The sequence below is a fragment of the Mesoplodon densirostris genome, chromosome 13 (assembly GCF_025265405.1).
Source record: "Mesoplodon densirostris isolate mMesDen1 chromosome 13, mMesDen1 primary haplotype, whole genome shotgun sequence".
Classification (NCBI taxonomy): domain Eukaryota; kingdom Metazoa; phylum Chordata; class Mammalia; order Artiodactyla; family Ziphiidae; genus Mesoplodon; species Mesoplodon densirostris.
Window position 1 is genome coordinate 12,311,180 of NC_082673.1, and position 26,402 is coordinate 12,337,581.

The 26,402-nt window shown below is 46.7% G+C and overlaps 1 protein-coding gene across 1 annotated transcript; it reads left to right on the top strand.

Annotated features, from left to right (window-relative positions):
- The first annotated feature begins 229 nt into the window (after positions 1 to 229).
- VXN (vexin) lies at positions 230 to 25,993 on the top strand. Its single transcript, XM_060116034.1, has 6 exons — positions 230 to 563; positions 6,034 to 6,089; positions 14,850 to 15,000; positions 19,116 to 19,177; positions 21,731 to 21,822; positions 23,718 to 25,993. Exons 1-6 carry the CDS (start codon positions 497 to 499, stop codon positions 23,899 to 23,901), a joined length of 612 nt encoding a protein of 203 aa, XP_059972017.1. The 5' UTR covers positions 230 to 496; the 3' UTR covers positions 23,902 to 25,993.
- The last annotated feature ends 409 nt before the right edge of the window (positions 25,994 to 26,402 follow it).

The following is a 26,402-nucleotide window of genomic DNA, read 5'->3' on the forward strand; positions in this document are numbered from 1 at the left end:
AAATTACTGAATAGCCAGTTCTGGAGGGAGGCGGGGGGCGGAAAAAGCCTCTTCATCTCTGAAATGAAAAGGGGAGTTGCTGGTACCAAAATTCACGTTTCCTTTTTGGTAAAATCCTCCAGCCACGCTTGGCGCTACCCGAGTAGGCGATTTCACTTCATCACCACTTCACAAAAGACTTCCAAATTCACTGCGGCAGACACGGCAAAATAAAAATGTTAAATACATCCTGGCCGCGAGGGGACTGAAACCTCCAGGCTCCATCAAAGGTTCGCAATAATAGGATTCATAAAAAAAAAAAGAAAGAAAAAGACAGATGGGATTAGAAAATGTTGCAGTGAAGACTCTGGAATGAGATGAGATCACAGCACCAGCCTGTCTTTTGTGGACCGGCACAATGATCCCCGAGCCAGACTGGATTAGGAAACCTCGCGACTAGGGGTTCAGAGAGAGGCCTCCGGTTCCCAGGCACTTTTGGGGAGAGAAGGCTGAAACGATGCATCAGATTTACAGCTGCAGTGATGAAAATATAGACGTTTTCACCACCGTGATTCCTTCCAAGGGTGAGTAAAATTGCCCTCGACTGTTTCCTTAACATGGCAGGCTAAGCAGGAGGGTAAAGACAGTCATATGCTGTCTTATTACGGTTTACCCCCAGGTTTCTGAGGTCGGATGGTCTCTCTGTTTTGACGGTGTTTGTGGTTGTTTCTGAAAAGGAGGCATATGGATGAACATCAATCATTGAGAAACAATCCATCAAAGGGGAAATGAGAGCAACTAACTACTCCTCGTTTTACTTAATCCGATACTGGCAACCCGGTACGCCAAACGGAAGTGACAGCGAGCCATTGTTTTAGGAAACAGACATGAAAACAAAATTCCCAGGGCAGATAGATTCTTTCCTCTTCTCCAGTGAGCAAGTGGGTTCTGAAATGAGAAGCAGCTGGCTCAAAAGTATGATTTCTAACTGTGCGGTGAAATATGAGGAGGGATCCTGCTGGCAGTGTGGCCTGAAGTCCAATGAAGTGGTCCAAGAATGCCCTGACCCAGGCTGGCCTCTGCACAGACCCCAGGGCTGCGCTCCCAAACTTAACCCGGCACTGGCACCGCCAAAGAGTGTGACTTTGTAAAAGCCCTGCTGCTCTGAGGTGAATGGTGTCAATGCCCGGGAAGGGCTCTGTGTCCCTGGATAGTTCCCTTGCCCCCTGCAGAGCTGGGCCCTCTCTCCTGCCGCCCCTGTGCTCTCCCTGCAGCCCCTGTACTGCTGGGAGAGCCCGAGACCCCGGCTTAGCCCCTGGTCCCATTGTCAGACTGAATGAAGAGGGCCGGATGTCTGCTGGTGCTGTGACCCCCTGTTCAAACAACCCCTTTCTTCTTCCCACATCAGCCATCGACATGGCCACTCTTGGGGGGAAGGGAGAGACTCAGCCTGGCCACAAAGAGAAAGCCAGCAGAACATAAATTAAGCTTTAGACATCTATTGCCAGACAGAGGGAGAGAAGAAAAAGCTGGGAGTCTGCCCACGTGCTGAAGTTGGGACACCCTCTGGAGACTTGGGAATGTCCCTGAAAAGTCAAAGCCGACCCTCTGACCCAACAGTTCCACTCCTGTAAATGCTCTTATACGTGGATGCTTACAGGGCCACTGGGTCTCCAAGGGCAAAACTGAAAACAACTTAAATGTCCTTGAAGAGGGGAAGGGGTAAAATGTGGTGTCATCAGACTCTGGAATACTCCACAGTAGTCAACAGGGAAAAGAACTGGATCTATGTGTGTGGACACAGCTCCCAAGAGCATCATGTTGAGAGAAAAAAAAAGCAGGCTAAAAATTATTAAATTTGTACAGTACTATATATTGTTTATGGCTACATATCTAGAGAAAAGCATAAAAAACATAGGCTGGAAAGACACAGATAAAGTTAGTGTTATTAGTAGCCCTGGAGAGGGAGGAAAGTAGAATTGGGAAAGAGTAGAAAAGGGGCCAAAACTTGTCCTCTCATTTGTTATTTCTTTTGTATGATAAGAAAACGAATTGAAAGCAAATATGAAAATCTTAAAATGTCTATGTTCTATAATTTTTTTCCATTTAAAAAAATTTAAGGGAGAAAAACATCAAAGCTGAATGGTCCTCTTAAATTAAAAACTTATTATACAATTCAGGAGCAACGTCATACTTCACCTGAAGAAAATCATTCAAAACAGGGTCTTTGAATCCATTTGCTTAGCTTAGTCAAGAGACCCACCACCACTTATATGCTGTGTGACCTTGGACAGGCACTTAACCTCTCTGGGCCTGAGTTTCCACTCTTATAAAAAAGGAAGAACTAGAACTTACCTCCCAAGGTTATTATGGGGGGAAAAATGAGATACAGGCAAAATACATAAAGCATCTAGAACAGTACCTGGCATGGTAGTAAACACCATTAAATATATCACTTACAAAGTGATTTCTATTTTTATTCCATATTTTGAGCAATGAATATGTTTAGTCAAAGATAAATATTCAATCCTGTATTTCTTTTTTGCCATTTTTATTCATGGCCACCTCCGGGTATTAAATTAGTCATCAGTATTCATGGACATGTCACTGCTCAGGAAGCTGTTCTCTAGAAAAGGAATATCCGCAGTTTTATATTAGACTGTAAGTGGAAGAAGTCCGCCTCTTCCTACACCTTGTTTCGGCTCATCTCGCCTCCTCCAGAGCATCAAGCATAAGGCTCTCAGTGGGCGAAGACAGGGCCAGGTCTTCCTAAGTCACTGCTTATGAGAGAGACTGGTAACTCTTCATTCCATCCCCACGTTCCCTGCCTGCAGAAATATAGGTTGGTTTGATTTTCTCTAACAAGGGTTATAGTCCTCCCTGGTATGCCCTTTCCCACATGCTCCTGTTCAGCCGTGTGTATTCAACGTGCAATGAACATTTACCGAGCACAAATTCAGCAACCTAGTGTTTAAGAGCGCAGGCCTTGTTCCACCACCAACTGTGTGACCCTAACCCTCAGTATCTACCTAAGAAATAGAGTTAATGAAGACACCCGACCCCAAAGAGTTGCTGTGAGGAGTGAATGCGAGAAGGAAATAAGTCGTCACCTAGTACAGCTCAATGCGAGCCACTATCACATTTATTGTCGTTGTATTATATCCCTGTTTTCCAACATACACACATACATATATAATGGGTTCAACCTAAATCTATGTATTTTTTTTAGCTGAGCCATCTTAAAGCTCACAGAAATATGGCAACAGCAAGTGTTATGGTGTTTCTTAGGTATTTTAAGGCACAAGACATAGATCAGGTCTGTAACTGAGGACAAGTGTGTATTTTTACTTCCTAGAGAGAAGGAGAGCCCTTTAAGGGAAAGATTTCATAGGCACAATTCACAGTAAATATAAAAGATAAAATCTGTGGTTTTACCAAGAAGTTATACCATAAGTTATTTCCTGAAGCTCACCAGTGGGTTTAATTCTAGGGTGAACAGCATTCAAAATAATTCTCTTGGGGATAAACAACAATGCGGCGGGGTTGGCAAGGGGAGCCGGGGAACAGCAGGAGGAAATGGAGAAAACTCCAGAAGGAGAACTCCTGACGGAGGCTACAGTCTCTAGAAGTTATCACCTCTTCCTTCCACCTGCCCTCACCTTGCAGAGAAAGAGGAGAATTGTATCAATAATAACCCCCACTAATTCCAGGGAATTCACTCTTTGGCAGGCGCTGGGCCAAGGGCTTAATAAAGATTAGACCATTTAATTCTCACCGCAGCCCTCTGAAGTAGGTGCGGGTTTTACCAGAGAGGAAAGTGAAGCTTAGCAAGGATGAGTCATTCGCCCAAGTCACACAACTGGCAAGTGGTCAAGTTGGGATTTACACCCAAGTGAAAGGAGTCTGGAGCCCTGGCTCTTAACCAGGCCCCTGCTCGCCTGGCTTCATGGCAGCAGGCGCTCTGCAGAAAATAACACAGCTCTCACCTGAGCACTAATCTGAGATGTGACAAGAAGTCATTTCCATTCTAGGCAAGGCAGTGGCAGGGTGGGATTTCACATCCAAGTAAATCACTTTAGCGTCAATGTGCAAAAGAGATGTCCGGGTGTCTCCACTTTCAACAAAATGCACACCTTTTTCCCAACCAAGTAACTTTTTTATGGCTAACTTATTCTTCAAGTTTTTTTTTTTAAATTTACTGTGGTAAATAAAATTTACCATTTAACTATCTAAGTGTTCAGTTCTGTGGCATTAAGTACATTCATATGGTTGTGCAACCATCACCACTATCCATTTCCTGAATTTCTTCATCTTCCCAAACTGATACTCTGTACCCATTAAATAACAACTCCCCATTCCCTCCTTCTTCCAGCCCCTGGTAACCTCTGTTCTACTTTGTGTCTCTATGAATTTGATTAGTTGAGGTATCTCATATAAGCAGACTCATACAATATTTGTCCCTTTGTATCTGGCTTATTTCACTTAGCTTAATGTTTTCAAGGTTCATCCATGTTAGAGCATGTTTCAGAATTTCATTCTTTTGTAAGGCTGAATGATATTCCATTGTATGTCTATACCACATTTAGTTTGTCCATTAATTTGTTAATGGACATTTGGGTTGTTTCCACCTTTCAGCTATTATGAATAGTGCTGCTATGAGCTTTGGTGCACTCGACCAAGTAACATCTAAAATTGCAATTGCCCACCTCCTAGAGTAATGGAAACAAAAACAAAAATAAACAAATGGGACTTAATTAAACTTAAAAGCGTTTGCACAGCAAAGGAAACCATAAACAAGACAAAAAGACAACCCTCAGAATGGGAGAAAGTATTTGCAAATGAAACAACAGACAAAGGATTAATCTCCAAAATATGCAAACAGCTCATGGAGCTCAATATCAAAAAAAAAAAAAAAACAGTTAAAAAATGGGCAGAAGACTTAAATAGACATTTCACCAAGGAAGATATACAGATGGCCAAGAGGCACATGAAAAGATGCTCAACATCACTAATTATTAGAGAAAGGTAAATCAAAACTACAATGAGGTATCACCTCATGCCAGTCAGAATTGCCATTATCAAAAAATCTAGAAACAATAAATGCTGGAAAGGGTGTGGAGAAAAGGGAACCCTCCTGCACTGTTGGTGGGAATGTAAATTGATACAGCCACTATGGAAACCTCCAGTATGGAGGTTCCTTAAAAAACTAAAAATAGAACTACCATATGACCCAGCAATCCCACTACTGGGCATATACCCTGAGAAAACCCTAATTCAAAAACAGACATGTACCAAAATGTTCATTGCAGCTCTATTTATAGTAGCCAGGACATGGAAGCAACCTAAGTGTCCATTGACAGATGAATGGATAAAGAAGATGTGGCACATATATATAATGGAATATTACTCAGCATAAAAAGAAACGAAACTGAGTTATTTGTAGTGAGGTGGATGGACCTAGAGTCTGTTATACAGAGTAAAGTCAGTCAGAAAGAGAAAAATAAATACCATATGCTAACACATATGGAATCTAAAAAAAAAAGGTACTGATGAACCTAGTTGCAGGGCAGGAATAAAGAAGTAGACATAGAAAATGGACTTGAGGACATGGGTGGGAGGGGAAGCTGGGGCGAAGTGAGAGTGGCATGGACATATATACACTACCGAATGTAAAACAGATAGCTAGTGGGAAGCAGCTGCATAGCACAGGGAGATCAGCTCAGTGCTTTGTGACCACCTAGAGGGGTGGGATAGGGAGGGTGGGAGGGAGGCTCAAGAGGGAGGGGATATGGGGACCTGCGTATGCATGTGGCTGATTTGCTTTGTTGTGCAACATCAACTAACACAACTAACACAGTACTGTGAAGCAATTATACTCCAATAAAGATCTACTAAAAAAGTAAAATAAAACTGCAATTGCACCCGCCTCTTCTTCCCAACCCCCCTCCTCTGGGCCCTGTCCCACTCCAGGTGCAAACCCTCTCCGTATTGCTACTGTAGCTACATCAGTCTCACAGGTGTTCTCTGAAACCATTCCTTTCTCTCTCTTTGCAGTGTCCAGTCCAGCCAGAAGAAGAGTCAAGAGCTCTCAACATCTCTTAACCAAGAATGTAAGAAAACTTCAGTTTTGATCCCTTTTGTTGACTTCCATTAAAAAAGCAGTGTCTAGCTTCTTCACTCCCCACCTCCCCCCTCCATCCACGCTCTCCACGGCCTGGGAAGTTTTCCGCAGCCCATGTTGCTGCTGCATTCTCCGTCCTCCCCTTAACCAAAACAACTGACAAATGTCAACCGGACAACAAACAGTCCTGAATTGGACCCCCTTCTGTCATTTTCCCCACAGAGAATAATTTTCATTTTATATACACATTTTTTTCTTAAACAGAGTCCACAGTGTGGGTAGAGCATCCCTGACTTGGGTGTTCTATTGTTGGCATTTGCAATGTTCCACTTTTTCACTATTATAAATAGCAGTGCAATGAATTTATTTGCACAAAATACTACTTTTTGGATTAATCCTGTGGTGCATAGGCCTCAAAGTAGAATTAACAACTAAAAGAATAAGACCAGTTTCATCCATCCATCCATCATTTGCATTCCTACTCCTGTGCTAGAGCGCAGACTAGAACAGTGATTTTTATTTTTTTTTTATTTTTTTTTATTTTTTTTTTTGCGGTATGCGGGCCTCTCACTGTTGTGGCCTCCCCCGTTGCGGAGCACAGGCTCCGGACGCGCAGGCTCCGGACGCGCAGGCTCAGCGGCCATGGCTCACGGGCCCAGCCGCTCCGCGGCATATGGGATCCTCCCAGACCGGGGCACGAACCCGTATCCCCTGCATCGGCAGGCGGACTCTCAACCACTTGCGCCACCAGGGAGGCCCTAGAACAGTGATTTTTAAAAGATGGTTTCTGCTTCTAGTTTCGTCACATACTACTGGGAATTCTGGACAACGGCCAGGCTTCCAAAAATGCTTTTCCATTTCCCTCCAGCCTCACCAGCACTGGCTTTCATTTTTTTTTTTTTAATCAGTTATACATATACATATGTTTCCATATCCCCTCCCTTTTGCGTCTCCCTCCCACCCTCCTTATCCCACCCCTCCAGGCGGTCACAAAGCACCGAGCTGATCTCCCTGTGCTATGCGGCTGCTTCCCACTAGCTATTTACCTTACGTTTGGTAGTGTATATATGTCCATGCCGCTCTTTCACTTTGTCACAGCTTACCCTTCCCCCTCCCCATATCCTCAAGTCCATTCTCTAGTAGGTCTGTGTCATTTCTTTCTATTATTTTTTGCTTCTTTAATAAGCACATGCATTACCTTAAAATTAGTTTACATGTCTTTAGAGCCTGTGAATTTCTCATTTTACTTACAGATTTCTTTATATATAAGCTGTCAATACATCTTTGCACTTTAAAAGTTTTATTTTAATTGCTAATTGTTCCCTCTTGGTTATACCGGAGTTTCTACCACAATTGTTTTTGTAGAACACTATTTTGATTTTCTAAGTATCTCAATTTTTAAAATCCTATTCTCCATTTAAAAAAATTTTTTAAGTGTCCTGGGAATGAGATTGGTTTTAGTCTTTGTTGTTTTATATACACTTATTACTTTTTTAATTCCCAAAGCAGGATGGGCCCATTACAAAATTTCAAATACTAAAAAGATATAAACTATGATATCAGAAAATCCTGAGAAGCTATAGAACATAGTGGTTAGGTATGCAGACTAGAGTCAAACTGCCTGGTTTCTTCCATTTCCCAGTTTTAAATCCCAGTTCTATCCATTTCTAGCTATATGACCTTGGGCACGTTGCCTAACCATTCCAGGACTTGACTTGCTTAGCATTAAAATGGGGAGAGTGAGAGCGCACATCCCAATAACCATTGGAAGGAGCAAATGATTTAATGTATGTAAACTGCTTAGTCCAGAGCCTGATACATACTGAACATTCAATAAGCACTGGAGTTTTTTTAAATGAAAATTTCTCATATAACAATGTATAATTATCATGCTTTATTGCTCAGGAACATGCTGTTTTGCAATTTGCTTTTTTCACTATATAAATTTTGAGCATCTTTACATGCCAATTAATACATACAGATCTTCCCCATTCTTTTTAGAGGCTGCATAGTATGCCACTGTATGAATGAATGTACTATAATTTTTTACCCAAACCAAGTCTGATGTTTTCTAGATTAATTATTTAACCAAATCATCAATAAATGGGGTTTCCCCATTTTTTCCACTAAAACAATGCCACAAGAAATATTCTTGAACGTATTTTTTATGTTCTTATGCAAATGTTTTTGAGGATAAATTCATAGATATGAAAATGCCGGGTCATCAAATCAACACCTTATACTTAAACGTACACAATGTTATATGTCAATTTTAAAAAAGAAAGAAAATGCTCAAAGGATATGAGCATTGAAAAAATTTTATAGCTATTGCCAAATTCTTAGCAACTGTTTTAAACTACCTTTACCAGAACACCTGAGCCAACACTATATGGTATCAAATGTTGTTAATCTTTGACAATCTGATAGGTGAAAACATCTCATTGTTTTAATTTGCATGTCTTTAGTAATTAATATCATTCTTCATCTTTTCATAGATTTTGACATTTTCTCCCTTTGGGTTAAAAGACATGTCTTTTGCTCATTTTTCTGTCAGTGGTTTATCCTTTTTAAAATGACTTTGAGAATATTTATATACTAAGAAAGAAAGGGCTTTTAATGGGTTCTTTGTTGTAGTGCAAGAAATTCTTGTATTTCTCATGATCCCTAAAAACTTAAGCACACAGTCTAGAAGGAAAATGCTGCTGACTTTCAAGGAGCAGTGGGTGTCACCAAAAATGGAAAGGGGAGGGGTTGTTTGCAGGTAATTTAGAGTTTGAGCAGAGACTTGAGTTTGGCATTACAGTTGGTCCCTGACTTATGACAGCCTGACTTTCATGATTTTTGTCTTTACAATGATGCCAAAGCGAAATGCATTCAGAGACCATACTTGGAATTTTGAATTTGGACCCTTCCCCAGGCTAGTGATATGGGGTACAACATACTCTCTTGTAATGCTGGCAGCCCAGCAAGCCACAGCCTCCCACCAGCCACACGATCACGAGGGTAAACAAGAATACACTTAGAACCATCCTGGACCCAGACAAGCGTTCTGTTTCTCACTTTCAGTACAGTATTCAGTTAATTACATGAGATATTCAACACTTTATTATAAAATAGGCTTTGTGTGAGATGATTCTGCCCAACCATAGGTTGATGTAAGTGTTCTGAGCACGTTTAAGGTAGGCTCAGCTAAGCTATGATATTTGGTAGGTTAGCTGTATAAAATGCATTTTCAACTTATGATATTTTAGGGGTATTTATCAGGACGTAACCCCACTGTAAGTCAAGGAAGATCTGTACTCTGGATTTGAAGGAGCCACAAGTCACTCATGACTCTGGGAAGATCCTTTGGGAATTAGGAATATTTAGTTTTCAACCAAGTTCTTGCCTTGAATTTCTAACCTTAAACAGTGTTTCTGTCTGAATCGCCGCTTATACCAATACCTACTGGCTTTATAAGGACAGAAGTGGGATTACAAAAGCTTAAAAATGGAAACTAAATCACACTGTCTAGGAGATAAATAGGGTGCTAGGGAAGAAACTTCTCAAGGGATTCAGAACCCAAACAAAGGAGACAACTCTCTATGGTGGAAGTGAAGCCACAGGGGCATGAGATTCATGAAGCCCCCAAAACATGGGGCACCGCCTCCCCGAGTACCCACTGACTTCAGCCAGGCTCTGTAGAACCAAGCTCCCAGCTTTCCTGGGAATGGCTTATGACTTTCCCTCCCTAAAACATTTTTACTCCAAGGGGAAAAAAAAATGACTCAAGTATATGAATACAAATAAAAATTGCTTTTGATGAAAAAAAAAAGAAACAACAGAAGGTAGGGTCTTGTCTTCAAATATGCATTCTTCCTCCAGGTAAGACAGCTTAATAATGCTCTCTGGCCTTGGAGCTCTCCTCTGAATTTCTAATTTCCCCTAACAGCATGACTCATCCTTTGCTCATAAAACTCAGACCCAGCTGCACAGAACATTCAAATTAGAAAAGACAGGAAAGGTCTTAGTCCACCTAAGACAGGGGAACTGAGTCCCAAACAAGAAAGAACTATCTCTGACCTTTTCTTTTTTCATCCAACTGGCTCTTGGCTTCCCTTTGAGTTCCCGAGAAAATCGTTCATATTTTGCAGCTGCTCTAATGTACCAATATTTAGGATTTTGTCCTGAAATTCTTATCTGTCTCTATTCTCACCCCTTGGGCTACCATATGGATGTCAGGTTCCTTCCTTTACAAGTATCTCTTTCCTCTCCAAATCAAACTTAGGGCGGCAGTTTCCTCTCTCTGGACCCCTTGTAAGTTACATTGTCTTCTTCTACAGCCACCCGCTGTTCCTTCTCTAGATGGTTTCACTAGTCGTTTTCTCTCCATCCCCTCTGATTCTTAGGCAATTTTACTGACATCCTGATCATCCTGATGCCGTAGACATCATAAGAGTAGCTTAAAGGAATAAATTTACACCAAAGCGTGGGTTAGTTAGGCCTTCCAGTGCAATGGAGCCATTACCACCGAGATTCACAGCCCCTTCAAAATAAGCAGCAGTGCCATCATCAGGAAAGATGAAGGAATGGGAGTGCAAATGTCACATTCTTCCCAGATTTCAACCTTGTGGAGGAGCGGTGATCTGATTTTTCCGCCTGGTGATCTGATTTTTCAAAATGCACTGAGCAATCAATTGCACTTGAAAATTCTTACCTGGATGTCAGCACTTCCATGGGGCTTACAAAGAGCACTTCCTTAGAAGTTATGAAACCATGATCCTTGTTCAGGCTCTGCCCCTTATAGCTCTGTGAAGACACATGGCTTCCTTTGGCCTCAGTTTCCCTGTGTGTAAAATTAGGGAGTTGGGCTAGAACTTTACTCTGGATACCGTCAACCAAAATCATGATGATCCCCCATCACCTACGTCTCACCTGTCTTTCTAACTCCCTACCAGCCCCCTAGGTCTCTGATCTGAACCCAGCAGGGAAGCATCAATTTATCACAGTGAATCTGTTACACAAGTACATTCCCTACTTTCAGCAGGCAATTTGCTGAACTTGGAAAGGGAAATCCAACATTAAACACATCTCCCCTTCACTCCTTCCCCATTCCCCAATCTCACCCTTGTACTCAGGGTGCTAAAGAGCCTGTGCTCAGACCAGTTTGTTCTAAGACCAGCTGCAGTATCCAGCCCGGACCGTATCCTACAGACCAGAAAAAAAACAGGCTGTCGGGAGGCTTTCAGGAGGCCACAGCCATGCAGCCAGCTGTCCGTTCCCTGGCGTGGGCCTGATGCACTGCCCTGAGCCCTCTCAGAGCCTCCACAATTGTGGGGCATGAGAAGCAAGCACGAGGCCAGCTAAGAAAGGGAAATCTTCCGAGCTGAGCCCTCTCCTCTTTCCTTCACTGCTTTGGCATCCTTCAGGGCCGAGAAGATACCCTGCTGAGGCACTGGGCCCTCAGTCGGGACCTGGGAAGTAACCAGCCTCACTCCCACCCCAGGAAACCTACATCCAACAGGGGGCGGAGCAGCTAATGCCTCTCCACTCTCTCCCTCCCCATTCCCTTCTCCCACCCACAATGCAGAGAAGGGCTGGCTGAGGTTTCTTGTTCCTAAAAGGAAACATTTGCTTCCTTTTCAGGGGAGGAAATGCTGGGCCTCCCCCCTGGACTCCTCAGGCTTTCACATCCTGCCTTACTTCCTCCTTCTACAAAATGGGTCGGAAAACACACCAGACCTCACTCCTCATTAGAGGAATGCTGAAAAAAATGAAAACAAAATTCGAAATACCTGTGATGAGAGGTAGACAACCAAAGGCTTGAATGTCAGTAATGAGGCTCTGGTCTCTCCCGTTGGACCTGGAGGTCCACATTCCAGGGGGAACCCTGAGGCCAAACGGTACACGTGTCCAAAATGCCATTAATCTAGGAAATTCCAGTATTCTGGGCGACACCATGGCAGAGTGCAGTGCTAAGAGGAGGGAAGGAAATGGAAAAGCTGAGGGGACTGTGCAGGGTGGTGAGTCCAGACTACCCACTACTGCACCTTACGGCCCCCAGTGAGCTGGCGTAGGGCAGACGGGTGCTGCCCCCAGCCTGCACTGAAGGCTTGCTGGAAAACCAACAGAAACACCACCTTCTAATCATTTTGCACTTTACAAACATATCAAATCAACACACTGTACTCCTTAAACGTATACAATCACATGTGTCAATTTATATCTCAGTAAAGCTGGAGGAAAAATATTTTTAATTATTGGGGGGAAAATCCCACATGCTGCAGTGCCCAGAAGAGAAAGGGGGCTTCCCTGGTGGCGCAGTGGTTGGGGGTCCGCCTGCCAATGCAGGGGACACGGGTTCGTGCCCCAGTCTGGGAGGATCCCACATGCCGCAGAGCGGCTGGGCCCGTGAGCCGTGGCCGCTGAGCCTGTGCGTCCGGAGCCTGTGCTCCGCAACGGGAGAGGCCACAGCAGTGAGAGGCCCGCGTACCGCAAAAAAAAAAAAAAGAAGAGAAAGGGCACTAATCCTAAATGATCCTTAATTATCATCATCTTTCTCCAAAGGCAAAGAATGAATGAGTCTGGGTCCTAAAACGGGCCTGAGAAGAGTTAATTTCCTAAGCCAGATAAGCCCAGATTTGGGATATATTACTTTAAGCAAAGGACTATCTGTGATAAACTGAAGCAAAGAGTGACAGCTCCCCTTCCTCTGTTGGGGACGGACATGACCGCTTCCTGATGCTGTAGGTAAACAGGCGGCACAGGGAAAGAGAAGCTGCTGTGTTCCTGAAATCTCTGCGAATGACCAGTAGTGACTCTGCCCCAGTACAGCAAGGGTGCTCAAGAGGATGACCCCTTTCCACATAGCCTCGAAGTACCAAAACTGGGGTTTGAACTCAGGTTCGCATGACCCCAAATGGAAATTTATCTTCTTCATCATTGACAATCTGATAGGAGAAAAAACAACTTTGTTTTAATTTGCATTTAATTATTGTTGTTCAGCACCTTTCATGTTAACCGGCCATTTGCATGTCTATTGTCAACTGTCAGCTGGTTTTTGGCCCCATTTTTCTATTTTTTTTCCTCTTTATTGATTTGTAAGAGTTTTATGTACATAGCGATAATTTCCTATTATACGTAACAAATGTTATATTGAGCCATATTCTATTCTAGTGTTTGCTGTTTGTTTGTTTTGTTTTTTTGCGGTACGCGGGCCTCTCACTGTTGTGGCCTCTCCCGTTGCGGAGCACAGGCTCCAGACGCACAGGCTCAGCGGCCATGGCTCACGGGCCCAGCCGCTCCGTGGCACGTGGGATCTTCCCGGACCGGGGCATGAACCCCTGTCCCCTGCATCGGCAGGCGGACTCTCAACCACTGCGCCACCAGGGAAGCCCTCTGTTTGTTTTTTAACATGCATCTTTGGTCTGTCTGGTATTCATTTTCGTATGAGACGTGTGGACATGGATCCATTTCCCCCAGTGGCCTGACATTTATTCCAACAATATTTATTAAAGGTCCAATTTTTCTCCACTGAACTGAAATATAACCCTATTATAATACTTAAAAATTCAGTCTTATTTGCTTCAGCTTCCTCCACAATTGTTACATTGGACAATGGAGGGGAATTCATCAAAGGCTCGACTGTAAAGGCTGAAATGGGTCCACATCACTCACAGATAGACTCAGTGTCAGGATCTGGCACAGAGGTGCCCTCGCAGGATGTCTGTAGAAGGAAGGAATGAGTGAGCAAGAGAATGATAAATACAAACCTCAGGGAAGCTGCAGCGTAATGTTGGAAGTTCTAACCTGCTTCAAAGGAGTGAAGACATTCAGAATGAGCGACCCCGGTGTCATGGCTGTGCATTCAAACATGCACGATATGAGCCCCAAATTGCTAAGATTCCCTTTGTCACCCCCGATATTAAGATAAAATATGGTATTCTTTGTCTCAAATTTGTACATTTAAATTATTTCAATGATCTAAGTATTTTTATTATAATTTTAAAGGCCCATTTCAGTGGGCCCTGACAAAAGGGGTATTCCTCTTCATGTACTTTCCCAAAACCACTATTCAGCAGGGGATCATTATTGAAAACACCTTAGCATGTAGCGCTCCATTCTGGCTTGCCAGAATTTCCACTTACCGAGCCACAGGTCGTGGAAACTCATCTCTCACAGCTCCAGCTGACAGGCACTCTACAAAGCAGAGGAAACGTGAGCGTCCAGGAGCCGTGCCTGCTTTCTCTGGCCAGCAGGTTCTTCCTTTTTACAACCTGGGAATCAGCTGGGCCCCGAGTCCTCTGCCTAGGTCTCCCCTCCGCTGGAGCATCCAGAGAGCTGTCCTCTATGTGAACAAGGGCGCCCACTGAGCTGCAAAGACTGTAAGAGCCCGATTTCCAGGGCCTGTCCTCATTTCAAATAGCCTGTTCTATTGTCAAACTATGTCCAGCCCTGGGGCAGTTAACTGGTCCCAGTCTGGGGCCTGAGGGTCCAGGCTTCCGACTCTGTGAAGGGACGGCTGGTGAGAAGCCCCCAGAAACCTCATTTTCCTGCACCATGGTGCCACTGGACATGCTGAAGTTAAACACAACACTTCGCCGTTTCAGGCCAGTCTCCCCAGATTTCCTCGCTGCTCCCAGCAATGGCTGGAGTCAGGAAGGCTCCGTATCAGCACGAGGTCCGTCCGCAAAGCGGCAGTCCTGGCCTCGGCTGTGGAGGCTGAGATTCTAGGGGAGGAACAAGCTGACGGTCCTTCCTCCCCCCGCAGGTGCTGATCGAGTCCGACCTCTACGCGTCCCGGCCCCTGGAGCTGCTGCAGTACCGCAGCGACCACCGCGATGGCGAGGCCCGCAGGTCGGGCCGCTTCCAGAACGCACGGCCGCAGGGCGCCCACCCCGCCAAGAACCCCGCCAGGCCTGGTACGTGCGTCACGGCCCGGGTCCCCGGAACCTCCCTGGGGGGCAGTGGCCCACTTAGAGCAGCTGCCACGGTGCCCGCGAACTGGCTTGTGTGGGCTCCAGCCTCGTCGTGGCCCTCCCTGGCGTCCTCCATCACGCCCGGTGGGCGGAGCACCTGTGCGTGGGGCCGCCGCCTTCCCCAGTGCATGCCGGTCCTGCTCTGAATGCACCTGCTTGGGCCCCCCCCTCCCCCCACTGCAGCACCACAAAACTCCTTCTACCTTAAAACACTCGCTGCTGGGTCTGCGTGATGAGCAAAGATGCTCTCATCTACCGCCTAGCTCCACAGGCAGTCCTGCGGGATTCAGGAGGAGGTAAACATCATTAGACGTTGCGGGGAGAGGAAACCAGTGTACACATGACTCATGAAGCGAAGGAAGCTTACGTTATTTTACAGGTGTGTGTGTGTGTGTGTGTAATTATACAGGCTCTTCATCAGCTGCCATCTTAAAATCCCACCATTTTAAATTTGAACGCCGTAAACTATTTCAACAATTTATAAAAAGAATTTAGAGACAAATTTGTTTTGAAAGCTGGAAGCATTAGAGTCTTACCTTCCACATTATTTTGAAAAATGGCTCCCAACCCGAGCAGTTAAACAGGAATCTGTGTCTAACCTGCTGAAGTCTGTGATTGTATTTAGCCTTTAATTCCTGGTTTAGGTTATTTCTGTTATGCCCACAGCCTCAAGTTATTCCTATTTTTAACTCCAGAAATACACAAAAAGTCTTGGAGATCCTTTTCAAAGCTGTTGGGTGTCAACAGTTTTGTATGTTAGAAGAACTGAAATTAGACTCCATTGAGTGTCTCTCTTTATCCATCCATCTCCTCTCTTTCCTCCCTCATAGATGTTAGATTGGATCGCTAAGGTTTCTTTGGTCACTAAAACCCTGATCCTGTTTTTAAGATCCTACGTGTAAGAACCCATAAGTCAAGCTATATTCTCTAGTTAAGGGACTACATATATACATTTTTATGGAGAGTGAAAGCCTTAGGGAAACCACAATGTGCCTTGCGAATTGAGAATTTTTTTTCCTCCATCTATATATAAGTGGGTGGGTGGGTGGTGGTTGCCTGTGCATAGAAAGAAAAAGAATATCTTCTCTACAAAATCATAAAATGAATTTAGAGCCGTTTCTCAAATTTTAATGTTTAGAAGAATCACCTGTGAATCTTGTTGGTTTTTTTTTTTTTTTTTTTTTTTTTTGCGGTATGTGGGCCTCTCACTGTTGTGGCCTCTCCCGTTACGGAGCACAGGCTCTGGACGCGCAGGCTCAACGGCCATGGCTCGCGGGCCCAGCCGCTCCGCAGCATGTGGGATCTTCCCAGACCGGGGCACGAACCCGTGTCCCCTGCATCGGCAGGCGGACTCTCAGCCACTGCGCCACCAGGGAAGCCCTGAATCTTGTTTTTATGCAGAGTCTAATTCAGTAGGACCAAGTAGGGCCCCAGATTTTGTTTCTAATAATCTTCCAGATGATGCTGATAATGTTGGTCCAAGGACAACATACTGATTAGCAAGGATTTAGGGAAGATCTAATGGGTGGTTCTCCAAGTGGCATCCCTGGAGCAGCAGAACCACCTGCGAATTTGCTGGAAATGCAAATTTGGGGTCCCACCCAAGACCTATTTAATCAAATTCTGGGGTAGGGCCCAGCTAAATCTGTTTTAACAAGCCTGCTCCCAGGGTGACTTTCCACCTCCCTGAAGGTGGAAGCCCACTGATCTCTGCAAGCACCCCTTGCCGATCTACAGAAGAGGAAACTGAAACCATGGAAACTGTTTGACTTACCCAAGGTGCACTGCTCAGCAGCAGCAGAAAAATCTCATGTCTCCTGATTTGCTAGCTAATTGCGTCTTTCCACCAGAAAATAATGTCTTTCCAGCTGTCTGGTTTTAGGGGCTACTTTCCTCTCTAAGTAGCTTGTGGAAGCTTGGACTGAAGGGGAGAACAGCAAGTTATGAAATGGAGAGACTCTGCCCGACGTATGACAGTCAGATCATGCAAGGAATGTGCTAGTCAGGTTTTAAAAAAGAGAAAAAAAAGATTGAGCTGGGCATCGATTCAATTCCTTCAGCTCCCACAATCTGACAGATTCCAGAGGGGATGAGAGTGAGGAAGGGTTTCTGAGTCAAAGCCAGACCCACAGGAAGGCTGGGCACCGGCCTTGGGCACGAGTTTTCCATCCTCCCATCAGAAGGATATGTGTCTCCAGGGATCTCAAAACTGGAAACGTGTTTCTTTTCTGAGCTAAAGGAGAAAGCTCCTGGATGCTGTAGCCTTCTCACGTGGGAGAAATATGCTCTGGGGAACCTTGGAAAGAGTGGGGACTCTGAAGGCTTGAGCAGGTAAACCTCAAGTGCCCGGAAAAGGGGACACCCACCTCCTGGGCCGGTGGAATGTCTCCACCAAGATGTCCTTGGGACATCTCAGAATCAACTTGTTCAAATGGAATTCGTCTTCCACCTTCAAACCTCTCTTCCTTTCTCAGCTGGGGCCACGATCCATCTTCGCAGCAAGCCGCTGGGATGTTTATCCCAATACCCCCTTGTCCTCCCCACCCCTGCTCCACACACTAACCACTGACACTGTCAGTTCCTCCTCCGTTTGTCTCATGTCTCCTTGGTACCAATCTCAGGCCAGCGGGTCAGACTCCCTTCATCCCTTATGTGTAGCCGCCGAGCCTGGTCCTCAGCTACCAGTCCTTCTTGCTCCACAAGGCTACCAGAGGGTAGCCTAAAGCAGGATCTGCCTCTGCCGTCCCTCTGCTTTAAACAGTGTCCTCTCCACCCCCAGCTGCCCTCCAGACCATGCCCAAGGTTCTCCAGGACCCAGTCCTCTGCTCACCTCTCCAGGGCCACCTCCTGTGACACTCTTATCCCTGCCAATCCACGCACAGAACAGCCCTGAGCTGTGGTGTAATTGTGACCACTCATTATATTCTGTTATATTCTGGACCTTCCCCGACACTGTTCTCTCTGCGGATTGCCCTCCCTGGGCCTCTCCACCTGGCAAACTCCTCCCAGAATGGGTTAGGGGGTCCCTCGGTCAAGTCTTCCCAGCCTTGCAAGACCACCAAAGAGGTCAGCTTACCATTCCGTAGATCTTCCTCACCCAGCTTCATCGTAATTGCTGTGCATCTCCAGAGCCTCTGTTTCCACATCTATTATGATGTCTACCTGTGAGGGTGGTGGTGAGGATTAAATAAGACAATGTTTATGAGTCTTACACTCAGCACAGCGACTGACACAGTAAATGCTCAAAAATATGAGCTAATATCGTCACTTACGCCAGAGCATGGCACACCGTGGTCTGATCTTGGTAGTCTGTAACTTCATTTTATTGGCCTTAAGATGTTTTCCTCGGGGTTGGGGGGCTGGTATTTCTCTACGCTGTAGTCTGGTAGCATGGGGCTCCCCCAGGAACATCTGCCCCAGGAGGGACTCGACTGAAGGCCAGCCTTCAGTGGAGCCCCACTCCACCCCACCCCCGCCCCTCACCAGCTACCTCAGCTCAACATCTGGATTCCCAGCAGCGGGTCGAGCCTCAAATAAAGGCATAGAAAGAAGGTTCTCACATACGTCTCATGCCAGTGCCTCAGGACTCTGATAACTTCCAATCCTCCTACATTATGAGGCTTACTTCCCACAGCAGGCAGGACTTTGGGCTCATTTTCACAGAGGCGTGTCCAGGAGCGGCAGGTTAAAGGACTGATCCCAGCTATAAAGACTTAACTCCTGATAACCTCCTGTGATCTGGCGCCTTGGGAAGAAAGGAGGAGCTAAGGGCACATCCCGAGTCCCCTACTGCAGGCAGACCCCGTACTGAACACCTCCACACACGTGATCTTATTAGACCTTAGTTCTAACCTCCCCAGGAGCGCCAGGGGTGCAGGTGACCCACTGGACAGTTGTCCCATTGCCCGACCCTAGTGCGTGATTTTGCTGCTCAGTACAAAGGCCGTCAGAATATTCCTGGCTTGTGATTGATTAGCTACGGGATCATTGATGCAGAACCCAGGGGAGCTAGAACCCAGAGTACCACTGAGTAACGTCCCCTCCGTTCAACTTTGCAGTGGGGATTTCTGAACCCAAATCAGCAAACCTGTGTGGGAATCGAGCATACAGCAAAGCTTTGGTAAGTAAAATCAACCTGGTTAGCTGTGTCTGCTGTGCTTTAACCTTCTTGTCCTGTCTGTGCCATGAAGACAAAGTGCCCTTTGTTCCAGGCCTGAGGATTATTAGAAAAGTGTAGCTGAGGGTTCTTTGCCCCTAAAGCCTACCAGCTGGTGGCACACCACTGGCCGCCTCTCTCTTCCTTGCCAGAAGTTCAGCTCTTAGGTAAACAGAAGGTATGACCTAACGGACATCTCAAACAGGGGGGAAGGAAGCAGTGTCTGTGGCAGGCCCCTGCCAGGTGGGGGTGTCTGACCAATTCCCAGGGGCAGCCACGGGGGTAAAGAGATGCAAGGGTGTCGAGCACCGTGAGCACACACACCACCGTCACCTCAGAGGGAACTGCTGAGCCAACTCCCACTGGGAGCTCTGGGGCAAGGACTGTCCATCTGGGTTGCCTGCATTGGACCCAGCTGACCGATCCTTTATATTTTCTTCCTGCTCTTTCATGGCACGCAGGCTGCCCAGGTGGGCATGACCTTGGGCGAGGTGGCCCTCTGTAGCCAAGGTCACCTGAAGGAGCTGAGGGCCACCTGCTCCCCGCCCTCCCCCGGGGGGGGGACGAGGCGCCTTGTCCTTCCCTGAAGGGAGATCGGGTAGTACATGTCTGGGTCTAGCTCAGTGTCACCCTGAAAAAATACATCTCCTTCACCATCCTCTGGGCATGAATGTGGGCGTTCCCTGGGTTAGCACAGAAGGGGTGGAGTGGCGGCTGGAGGTGAGGTCAGCTTGGGCATCCTGGGCTCTGCGGGCATCAGCTCTCGAGATTCACGGAGCATGAGAACTAGAACAGACTGGAGAGAGTGTCTGAGTCACCCGCTCGTCCTTATGGAACAAACTGGACGGAGACGTGAGCGCTTTGCTCCTGGTCTGGGCAGGAAATCGAATCCAATTATTTCATTTAGGTCATCCCTGTACTAGAAAAACCACACAAAGGGCAGGGATGGGACAATCAGGGGCCCCCTGTCCCAACCTGGGACCCAGGGGAAACTGAGGATGGCTGGGCCGTTACCACAGAGTGAAGGTGGTCAGGCTGTGACAGCTCGAAGTGCTGCCCTCAGCTGAGCCCAAGGCTAAGGGGAGAGGGCAGCTCACTGCCTTGGATTACTTGCCCCCAGCCCCCGGGCTGGACTCAGTGCCCTTGGCAGAGAGGAAGCTGCAGCTGGGAGGCCAGAGCGAGGTGGGATGGGACAGGGTGGTGATGGGGAGGTGGTCACAGAGGAGGGGACGACAGCAGTGAAGAGGACACAGCGGCAGCATGACTGACCCTTTCCTCTGGGTCTGAGGCGATGGGGCTGGGGTCCTGCAGCTCACTGGAGCCCCCATCCCAGGGCGGAGAGCCATTCAGAGCTCGAACAGCTAAATCTGATTTGACGCTAACATGCGCTGGGGCAAACAGGATGGTGGACAGCCCGGGAAGAAGCAGGTTTCTGGGCTGCTGGCACGATGGAGAGGGACAGCTCCCGAGAGGCCACAAGGTGGCACAGTGACTCTCCCCACCACCTTTGGCCCGTGCGGGAGAGAAGGGGCAGTGACTCCTGGTGTCCTCAACCTGGAATTTTCCAGCAATGTCAGGAATGTGGTGATCTTAAGCCTTCCCCGGGGCGTGGGGTGGAGGTGCAAAGCAGAGGTCCACTGACTGAACAAACGCGGGACCTAGCCCTTGCTTGGGCTACCAGTGACTTTTCAGTTCGGTACATGTTTCTTGAGCACTCACCACCTCCTTTAAGGAGAGCTGAGGAGGGCCACCAAAGGGTAAGCCCCAGGCCCTGTCGTACGCATGCCATTCCTGGGGAGAGTGCACCGGCATGAGAAGCAACTAGACGACCGTAAAGAGAGAATCGATGGGATGCCACAACATGTCACGCAAGGACGCCGTGCTGTGGGGATGCAGGAGACAGAGAGAAGTCAGCTGAGGCACCAGCCTGAGGGGAGGCTTCCTGGAGGAAGTGGTCTTTGAAGGGTAGGCAGAGACGAGGCTTGATCCGGAGAATGAAGGAAAAGCTGGGTGAGTGAATCCAGGAGGGGCCGACGGTGCGTGGCGGGTCTTGTGGGAAAAAAAGGAGGTCCTGTCCCAAGTGACTGGTCCTGGGGCTGCAGCAGAGAAAAGGGACAGGGTGACACTGACCTTGCAGAACCCACAGGATTTGACAACAAAGTGGACACAGACCCTAGGGGTGCAAGGCGGACAGAGGCCTCGCAAGATTGAGCTGCTTGCTTTCAAGTTTCTCTAGGTAGGTGGTTCTCAAAGTGGAGTCCTGGGACTAGAGCACTTGGGAACTTGTTAGAAATGCAGATTCTCGGGCCTACATGAGACCTACTGAATCAGAAGCTAGGGTGGGCCCAGCATTGCGTTAACAAGCCCTCCCGGGGGCGCCTGGTGCCCGCGGCAGTATGAGGATCATTGCCCTGGGTTGATGGTAGTTCAGTTTAGCTGACGCCCTTTCCAATGGCTCCAGCCACTGCCGGAGTTGGGGACATGGCGCCATCCTCACACTCCCTTCTCACAACCTAGATGCCTCCGGTGGCCCGGATCTCGGTGAAAGCTCCCGCCATCCTGGAGGCGGCAGCTCCGGGCTCGGAGAACAGAGCTGTTCTGACCAGAGGGTAAGTGTTGTGCCTCCAGCCTGGCTGCCTCGGGCCTCCCCACCCGCTCCGGTCCTGCTCCTGTGGCCAAAGAGTTAACAGGTGGCCCGGCTGTCAGACCCTCAAGAAGCTAAAACAGAATCCCTGCCAGCTGTAAATTACCTTTTAATGAGGGCAATAATCCCGGGTGTCTGTCACGCCACATCAACTTTTCCCCTAGGATTAAGCTGAAGTGTTTTTGATGGTTTCCACTTCATTAACCCCACTCTTTAGACTAGGAGAAGTCTAAAGAGGGAGGGGTTTTGGTTAATTAGATAAATGTAATCACAGGCCATATGCAGAGCCTCCTGAAGGCATGCTGGTGTCAGAAATGCCGCACGCATTAGATTAAGGGCCCCTGCCCAGGTAGAAAGTAGGTAAGATACAAATGTTTCAAACCAAATTTATAACCAGCACCTTACTATTAACTCTGACCCAGAACCAGCAGCTAGAGTAGCAGGAGTGATAAGCACCCCCAGGAACGCCCTCACTGCCTTCAACGTAGCACAAAGAACATGGCAAGCAAGTCTTAAACTCAACTCAGCGTGTGCATTTCCGCCCCCATCATGATCTTCCAGATTGGAGAGGGCAGGAAAGTGGCTTCGGGGACGATGAAGGGAGTGGGTTCTTGACTCAGATCTGCCTGCGTGCCCGGCACGGCTGCTGACTTGCTGTGACTTCAGGCAAGTTATTCAGACCTCCGTGTCCTCGTTTCTTTAAAAACAAAACAAAACCGAAAAAATGGGGACGATCATAACCCCTTGAGAAATTATTGTGAGAACAGGATGAGATAATGTGCGAAGAGCTTAGCACCAACGGTTGCGTCATTTTTCAAGAAGCTTACAATCTGGGAATCGGAAAGACACGTGCTTGGGAAAGTGATAGATGCTCACACATGAGGGACCATGCACTACAGTATCAACCCAAGGTATGCACACCTTGAAAGCCGAGGGAGTCAGAGGCGGAACAGACCATGGTGAAGCCCTTTTAGGTGAAAGAAAGCCATCTAGAATGAATGATAAAAGCCAAGCCACTCCACGTATTGGGACCTAGTTAGAGAAAAGTATCGCTTCGATTGTATTAAGTTTATAGTAGCAAGTTGTTCTGAGCAGCAATGGCTGTTGCTGACTGCCGCAGCAACAGCAAACACGAACCGTGTGCCTCAAGAGAGGCGCCCTTTCCATCCGCCCAGCTGCACTGCACAGGCTTCTTCTAAACGGCCCGTTTCTCTCTAAGCTTAGACGTTCTCATTTCCATTTGTTCCTGGACCCTGGCTACTGAAAAGAAAACGGAGGCCATTCTTTCACTGAAGGAGAGCAAGTGAGAAAAATGAACATTTATTGAGGTGGACAACGTGCCGGATGCTTTATGACCTTATTTTCCTCCTCACAAAAGCCCCTTGAGCTAGATGGAATTATCCCCATTTTGCACGAGGAAACTGAGGCTGGCTGAGGTCCAATCACTTGCCTGAGGTCACACAGTAAGTGGGGAGCAGGATTCAGCCCCAGGGCTCAGGGGCTTTCAATAGTTGACGCTTTGGGACATCTGCTCTTTCCAGCAAGATCGTCTGTGTAGGGCTGGAGGGATAGGGGGTTGGGGTGAGGAGGGGCAGAGTTTGGAACAAGAGCAGAACTTGGGATCCATGGGCCAGTGCGCTCAGGGCCACCTCCTTCCCTCTCCCCATGCAAGGACCTCCCTGGGGCCGGGGGACGGGGTGTCATTCCTGCGTGGGCCCCAACAGTGACCCTCCACCGTGGTCACAGGATGTGTGAGCAGGGGAGGAGTGAGGGCTCTGGCTCCTCTCCTCGAGGGCAGCAACGAAAAGACAGGCTCAGCACAGTGACCGCCCTCCTCACCCACCTGTGGATTTTCCGCAGATCCAGGCACCTCAAGAAGATGACTGAAGAGTATCCTACCCTCCCTCAGGGAGCGGAAGCCTCCCTACCGCTGACAGGAAGTGCCTCCTGTGGCGTCCCCAGCATCCTCCGGAAAATGTGGACCAGGCACAAGAAGAAGTCTGACTACGTGGGAGCTACCAACGGCGCCTTTGAGGCCGACTAAAGGTGACCCTCCCCAGGTGCCCCGCGCTGGCCCGAGTTCACTGCACAAGGGGAGGAAACGTGCAGATGGGAACTGAGCGACATACACCTCTGCTACTAGCTGGTCCACGCACATCACCCTCCAGTACTAACTAATCGCCCTGGCTCAGGAAACGGGAAACGAACCTCCCTCGAAGGCAAAAGAAAACTGTTCCTTCTTAGAATCGATGAAGCCATTGGTCTGAAAGTGACTTCGGGAGGTCATCAAGTTTATATCCCTATGTTTAAGCAAAATGGCACCAAAATCAAACTTTCCCAACCCATTTTAAAGACCTCCAAGGAAGGAAGCAGGCAATTCCTCAGTCTCCCTTGTGAGTCGTTCTAATTTCCGGTATAATGTTAAGAATTTGATGTTTCAGGCACTTGTAAGCACAATGGTTCTCAGTGTTCCTGTCACCATATTTATTTCATCTTGATGAGGTACGGTTTTTAGTGACAAAGCGCTATATATATTTACTTAGTAGTTCTAACATTCATTTGAGGGTATCGTCAAGATCAGTTCTGATGATCATTTGGCATGATTGCATGAATTCTCTATTCTTTTACATGTGATTTTTCTATAGGAAAACATGATTTAAATTTTTGAATGCTAATATTTTCTGAAGTGACACAGTCTAGTGGAATTAATAATACCTTGCTTGGGTCTAATTATTTTAACCTTTGAAAATGCTCTCCCATCCATTACCTCTTACATTCACAAAATTCCTGTTAAAGAAAGCACAATTATTCCCAATCTACAGATGGGGAAGCTAAGGGCCTTAAGAGGTTATGTGACAATACCAGATAGTGGAACTAGATACCAGGTCCTCAGCTTCTGCACCAGACTCCTTGCTTTGCCTACTCTAGTAACTGATTTGAGAATGGTTTTGAGGGGTAGGAATATGTCTCTGGGGGCAATATTTGAAGGAAACGATTTGACAGAGTTAGAACCAGTACATGACACAAATCATGTAAACCATTCATATGGTTTCATAATATATCATATTATGCGTTCCTTCTTTTAATGGAAATGTCATCAATTCTATCATCAACATCAGTAGCCTTAAAATGATAACATGATAATGATAGTTACCATTTATTAAATGCTTACTATGTGCCAGGTGGGATAGTGAGCACTTTACATACATTATCCCGATCTTTCTGTCAACTCTGAGTTAGGTGGCCTTCCCCATTTAATAGACACGGCTTTAAAGTAGTTAAATGATTAGTCTGAAGGCACCTAACCCATATGGGTGTCAGGCTCCAATGCCTGTGTTATATCTACTCCTTCATACAAGAATATTCAGAACATAGAGAAGAACCAAGGCTCGTAAATAATTTTCATATCGAATGCTAAACGTAATTGACTGGCACAGGCTGCCTAGAGTGCTGTGTGGAGCTAGAATCTGAGATAAAGGAGTGCAGTTGGCAATTGGTAATGCCTGCCTGTGGAGCGGATCGGTGGGATGGGCCTCATATATTTGTCATCTGTGGCCTCAACTCTGCCCCCAGAAGGCTTGTTTTCTAATTCAGAAGCTTAAATTAATCCAATCCAATTAACAAAACCAGCAACTCCATGGTGAATTTCAGTCTAAGACCAGGTTGGAAATTGCCATTTTTTGGTTACAAGGAAGACCTGGGCCACATCACTGGTCTCAGACTCAACTGTTATTCACATGCTGCTGCTCCATGACCACATGTTCTTTTTGATCTCTAAATTACCTGCTTCCACATCTCCAGGTGAAATGTAAGAAGGCATGGGGGATAAGAGGCCTGGGCTTCTGGGCTTTCACCTGCGCTGACCTCTGCTCTTCAACCACTGTTTTAGACTCCGAACACCCAGTCCTACCATCAGAACATGACTTGGAGATTTGGACATCAAGTGCTCTTTCAATGAAGGTCCCAATGGACTGTGTAATAGTCTTACAGTGTATGGGTGAAGGGGCCCAGAACAAAGGTAGGGAGAAAACAGGTAGTTTACACTGGACCTATCAGAGTATCCTATGACTATTTATTTTAACTTATTTACTTTACAACTCATGTCCTCTATTTGTATGTGGCAGCTGGAGATCTATGTAGGCTGGAACTTATTTATTTTTAATTTAAAAATTTCATGATAAAGTGTTTGCCTTGTATAGAACATTTTCATTGGCCAGTTCAAATAAAAATAAAGTCTGCTTTGTTTGTGACATTAATAAATCAGCACAAGAGTATGCCTGGGGCTCCTTTATTGAATGAGAGAAGGCTTTCACAAAGGGAAAGAATTATGCATGTGTACCTCATTGCTCCTTTACCTAAATGAAAAGGATTGTGAGAAAGAACCCAGCATGTTCTTTCCGTCCTAAGGCAATGTCTGGTTTTGATAATACAGGCCCCGCCCAGCAGTCAGCACCAGGCCCACTTCTGTTGCAGTCTGGCCTGGCCTGATCTGTGCTCTCAGGGTTCACCCTCCTCCCTGGGATGCTGCCCTCAGTCCCCACCACA